The sequence below is a fragment of the Caretta caretta genome, chromosome 13 (genome assembly GCF_965140235.1).
Source record: "Caretta caretta isolate rCarCar2 chromosome 13, rCarCar1.hap1, whole genome shotgun sequence".
Classification (NCBI taxonomy): domain Eukaryota; kingdom Metazoa; phylum Chordata; order Testudines; family Cheloniidae; genus Caretta; species Caretta caretta.
The window spans coordinates 42,690,508-42,696,521 of record NC_134218.1 but is presented as its reverse complement, the minus strand read 5'-3'; the positions used below and the strand labels follow the sequence as shown (position 1 = coordinate 42,696,521).

Sequence of the window (6,014 nt, the reverse complement as noted above, 5' to 3'; positions counted from 1 at the left end):
GCAAAGCCGCCAGGGGAGCTGCACAAAAAACCCACTTACTGAGGGCATGGCTACACTTGGCCCAGCGGCAGAGTTTGGTGCAGGATCACCCATAGTCCTCCAGCTTGTGAATCACTCTAGGGTTTAGGCCTCCACTTTCCTGTCATGGCAGTGTGCATCCTGACAGGAAAAACCACCGCAGGCACCTAAGGGAACTTTTACTCAAAAAAAATTTAGGCACGGTGAGATTTTAGGCAACTACAGGGCTTGGGAGCAGCTGAACCGGGGTTTTGTGAATCCTAAAAAGGCCTGATTCTGGGATTTAGGCACCTACTTGCCACTTTAGGTGGCAAAGTCCCTTTGTGAATCTAGCCCTTAAATGTGTTACGATGGAGATTAGGCGCCTAGAGGGGTTCAATGAGAGTTAGGCATCTAGGAGCTTTTAAAATACCACAAAGCCTCTATATTGCCTCATTGGTCACCTTAGTGCCTATAATAATCAGACCCTAAATGACTTGCCCAAAAAGTCACCCAGGAAATTTGTGGCAGAGCAAGGAATCAAAGCCGAATTATTTTGTATCTTTTGAGGGTAACTTTCAAAAACTGGTAACCCTCCCGTAATCCGGACAATGGCCTCATTGTCAAAACTCCTCTGGAGAGAGACCCCGGGCGCCGCGTCCCATGGGAGACGGCGGATTGTCGCAAGAGATGAGCGCTTGGTTTTCTTGTTGTTTTATCTGACATCCACTAGAGGGCGCGCCACACCTTCACATCCATATTAGGTTTTGCCTGTGTGTATTAAAGGAATTTGGAATCAGAAGCTAGATGAGTCTGCCTCGTTGTGTGGCGTCACAAGCGGAGAGGAAGGAGACAAAGGTCACGGAGGAAGCAGGTTTCATTTTTAGGACATGAATGGTCATTCTCAAAAACACAAATGAGGAGGAGGAGATATTCTCTGACTAGCTGCAGATCGTAGTAATAACACAAGGATAACCTGAAGCTTCAAAATGCTCTTGTACGTGGCTGTACAGCTCTGTCTTCTGCTTCCGCAGTCAGGTGAGACTAAAAAATTTCGTTTGAAATAAAAGCATTTGCAAAGAAAAAGAAAAATACAGGTCTCTGAACAAATAAGTCGTAGGAGGAATTTTGTTTTCCTTTGCAAAGAGACAGCCAGGTTAGCATCACAAATCAAGTCATCAGCGTGCTGGGAATAGAGAGATATTTTTTTTAAAGGTGTGACTCAGACCTATACATACACAGGCTGAAATTTTCACAGGAGCACAAGCGAGTGAAGGATCCAGGTGCCATCGAGTTTAAAAGTTCCAGCCACACATAGGTAGACGTTTAAAGCTTTCCTTTCCCTCCACAGGTCTTGCACAAACTGACTCCTTGCACCAGTCTCCTTCAGAAGTGAGAATCTCAGAGGGACAAAGTGTAACTTTACAGTGTAATTTCACCACCCGTGACCCAAGCCCGTATCTGTTTTGGTACCGGCAGTATCCGAACCAGCCTCCCCAGCATATACTGACTAAAGCGAAGTTTGATGCTCCGGATCAGACGCTTGTCCAGGGAAAATTCTCAGCATCTTTGTACATGGGTAATAAGACGGTTCCCTTCAAGATTGAGGCTGTTTCTCACCAGGAGAGCGCTGTGTATTACTGTGCTCTGAGACCCACAGTGAGGGAGAACTGCACCTCCACTCGTACAAGAAGCCAGCGGGGGTTTGTTTACGGTAATAGGACAGAATCATATAAACACAGGGCTGGAAGGGACCTCAAGAGGTCATCTAGTCCAGCTCCCTGTGAGGAGGCAGGACCAAATGTACTTGGATCATCCTTGACATGTCTTAGGGAAAAAAAACGTTGTTGTTTTTTAAACAGATTGTCCAATCTGATATTCTGTCAGTCCTCTCGAACACAATTTAGTTCCTTCATTTTGCCCTACAGTATATTCCTCTGTTTTTTTAATTATTATCAGTGAAGATGTTTTGGACTAAAATAGTCTTTTCGATAAGAAAGGTAAGCCACAAAGGACAAGTGTTAGAGCAAGGGTACAAACTTTTAATAACATTTTGTCACGACTATAATTTCATGTGAAAGTGAAATTCAGGAACTCCCTCCCAGTGTTATGCTACGTATCGGATAACAAGTTTACCAAAACAAGTCTGACCCTTCTAGAGAAGAGGAGGACTCTATCAATAAACGTGTAATGGATACGCTAAAATTTGTCTGTGTTTACAGCATTTTACGTGGCAACAAGACGCATGGGCATGCGTTCATTCCTCCTCCCTCCACCCCATGAAATCCTATCCACCCGAGCCCAGTGTAATGCAAGCCAACCCTGCCTAAATCATTCCAGCCTGGCTGAACCCTATATCCATCTGAACCGATCCCAATACAATCCAATCAAACCCAACCCAAAGCAGTGCAACGTAACTCAATTCAATGAAATTCAATCCCAAACCCAACTCGGGATTACAGCCCAACCCAACCTACTACAAACCCAAAGAAACCCGGTTTAACTCAATTCATTCCAAGCGACAAACAATCTCAGAGAGCCTCAACCCAGTCGAATCCAACTCAACGCAATTCAAACAAATGAAAATGGAGCGTTTTCTCAGCAAGACTGAGGCCCATTACATTTTAAATGAATGGGGGAAGTTGCGCTATTATTTCCCACTTCCATGCATCTCTCTCTCCTTCTCTGCCCAGTCTCAGTTGAAAACAGATCCCATTGTTTGTAGCAACCCTAAAATTTACATCTGGGGGGCGGGTGCCCGGTTCTCAGTAGAGAACTCTCAGAACGGGAATTCCTTTGCCCCTCTGATCCTGCAAAGCTCAAATACCCGGATATTCAGGAAATCCTTTGAAACCTGTGTGCATCAACCCCGACTTTTCTTGAATGAGCTCCAGGGGCGCACTCGGGTGTAATTTTGCCGTCCGGGAGGTCTCTCGCGAGCGATTCAACTTGAACATTTAAATGTGATCGTTGTAGAAGCGGGGATTTTCCAAGGCAGCCAACCCTGAAGCGCACCTCTTACTCACCGTGCACCAGTAAACAAGCACCCTTGAGATATTGGTCGCAGGGAGGTGGGGTCCTAGATTTCTCCGACATGTAATTTACTCTATGTACAACCCGTCACTGTACTTCCTACTTAATGTAGCCGCTTGCAAAGAGAGTCGCACTTGCTAGCAAATCAAGACCACGACAAGGGAGGTCTGAGGAAGGCAAGGACGCCGTTCAGAAGCGAAACCAACCACACTCCGTTTTCTGTGGGCTAGGAAGGGCTCCGACTTCCACATACGCCCCTTATTAGGCCAGGGGCTGAAGAAACTGGGGCTAGTTTATCACATTCAGCTGAGGAGGCTGTTTCTCCAGGGCTGAAGGGTTCAGGGCGGAATTGAAACCGGAGCCACTAAACACCATGAGCAAACGTGTGATGTTCGGCCTTTTTGTTTTCACTCTTTATCCAGGTAGTTGGTCGTAGAATTTGCCTCATTTGTAAGGAATCTCTCTCTCACTGTATATACACCCCCCAGGGTTTCCCTGTTCCCATTTCTCTCTTTCCCTCTCTCCCTCTTTGCAGTCTCTCTCTCTGTCCCGCTGCCTCCTCGCTCTCATTCTATCTAAGGTATAGACGTGAGCGCTCAGACTGCATACAACTAGTACATTTTATGTCTTGTTGCAGGTGCTGTGGTGGGTGACCGTGACTCGGTCCAGCCCAGGGAACCCCAGATATCTGGAGCTGAAGGCGGCTCCGTGACCCTCAGCTGTTCGTATGAAACCAGCTACCCTGCTGGTGTCTATCTCTACTGGTACCGTCAGTATCCGACCCGCGCCCCGCAGTACATCCTGCGGAGAGGGACGAAGGAAGTCAGCTCCGTCAGTGATACCGCAGGTTTCGCCCAGGAGAGGTTTTCTTCCCAGGCTGATGGCAACTCCACAGCTCTGAACATCACAGCCCTGGAGCTGGCAGACACGGCGGTGTATCTCTGCGCCCTGCAGCGGGCACAGTGACAGAGCCTCACAGCAGAGCTGTACAAAAACCCTCCCCTTCCCTTCACCTTCAGGGGCTCTGCATGGAAGAGGGACCAGAGAGAACGTCCCCATGACCCAGCATTCGCCCCCTGTGAGGGATGCAGGGCTGGGCCACAGCTCAGACACACAGGTGCTGTCCTCCCTGTCAGCATCTCGCTGACAGATTACAGAATGTGTACACACACACCCCTCTCCTGAAAATGCCACTCGTCAAAACAAATGGATACAGGCATTCACAAATACCTGTGATTGAATGGAGGCCTTCCTTCCTCGGGCTCTTAAATCCCAGCCCAAATGTTTAAACGCAGCGGGGTCTGTCTCTACCAGTGTCTGGGCAGCACCCAGCACAATGGGGCCTCGAAGTCAGCTGAGGATGAACTTACCCACAGTGCTCCTCCTCCTCCTCCTCCTCATGCCCCTCACTCATCACAGAACTAGGGTGATTTACACAATGAATGAGAAAAGACACCCGAGATCCAAAAAGTTAAAGCTATGTGACCATTCAAACATGATGTTGCCAATTTGTATGTCAAATGCAAAGTAAATAGCCCATAAATCAAACTCCAAATAAGTTCTCAAGCAGCGTTTTTCTTAACTGAACTTTACAGGGAGGCAAAGGGTTATCAAGGGAAACACTTGTACCTGTGTGGGTGTGGGGGGAAATCCACACTTGTTGAATTATTCTGGTAAAAATCTAATCAGTCCAAGCCTTTACAAGGCATATAAAGGACTCATTTGATGGATTTATTTGGCAAAGTTTTATAGCTGGCTGCCAGCCGGATGCCAACTCTCCTGCTATTCCAACCGGGATTGGGATTGGTTATGGCAGAGTTACAACCCCTAATACTCCTAATAATTTACACTAAGCAGGTTTTAAATGCGGAACTCTAGTGAGAAGATCTTTTTTTCTTAAGAAGCAATGAAACACTTTCCCCAAACTCCTGTAACTAAGGGATGGCTTGTAGGAATAATACAGTCTTTGAAATAATTTCTTTTGGAGATAAGTAACACAGAGATACACAGATTTTTAATATCCAAAGGAAGAATTATGCCCATGTAGTTTAACCTTCTGCTTAACAAGGGCTAGAGAATTTCTCCCAATGACTTCTGCACCAGACCCATAAATTATGATGGACCTAGAGAAGCGTGAGAAATTCCATGTGAAAATAAGCCTTTTTCCCCTTCAGAGAAATATATGATTGGTTCATGGAGGATAGGTCCATAAATGGCGAGTAGCCAAGATGGTCAGAGATGCAACCCCATACTCTGAGTATCTCTAAGCCTCTGACTGCCAGATGCTGGGACTGGACGACAGAGGACGGATCACTCGATACTTGCCCTGTTCTGTTCATTCTCTCTGAAGCGTCTACCTCTGGCCACTGTTGGAAGACAGGACACTGGGCTAAATGGACCTTTGGCCATACTGGGCTAGACCACTCTTACGTTTTCTAGCTGTTTTTTCAAAATTACTTGCATGATTTATTGTGTCCACAAGGGGGCGTGCCTGACGTTCTGGGAATTACATTTTACATTGTATTTTATGTATTTAAGTTGTAATTGAACCCTACACTCCCCTGGATAGCATTTCTTTCTCATGTCAGAAAGAAAAGAAGAGAAGAAAGAGGGGGAGTCACAGAGAGAGCATTTTTACAGCATGTACGTTCTTTTAATAAACGAAACAGGAGGAAGAATTATTTTTATAATTGGGTAAAGGGCCTCGCAAAAAGGAGGATAATTTCAAGTTGCAAAACGGTCTTCTGCCTTCTGCCTTCTCCTTGTGAAGTCAGGTGAGAGAAATGATAGTTTTTACGTGAGTTATTGTGTTTAAGAGCTACAAGAGTCCTCTTATTACAGGCGAGGGTTTTCAAACCCTAGGGGGTTTTAGGCACCCAAATTCCTAACGATCTTTTGAAAATCCCACCTAAAAGTTTTAAAAGAAAACTGGATTCGCTGAACCAGAGAATCGTATGGTTTAAGGAAAGAACTTTGCTTTCCTT

The 6,014-nt window shown here is 46.0% G+C and overlaps 1 gene segment (V, D, J or C); it reads left to right on the top strand.

Annotated features, from left to right (window-relative positions):
- Positions 1 to 3,180: 3,180 nt before the first annotated feature.
- LOC142068775 (T cell receptor delta variable 1-like) lies at positions 3,181 to 4,047 on the top strand. The segment is given in 2 exon segments: positions 3,181 to 3,452; positions 3,668 to 4,047. Coding segments are annotated over 2 exon segments (378 nt in total).
- The last annotated feature ends 1,967 nt before the right edge of the window (positions 4,048 to 6,014 follow it).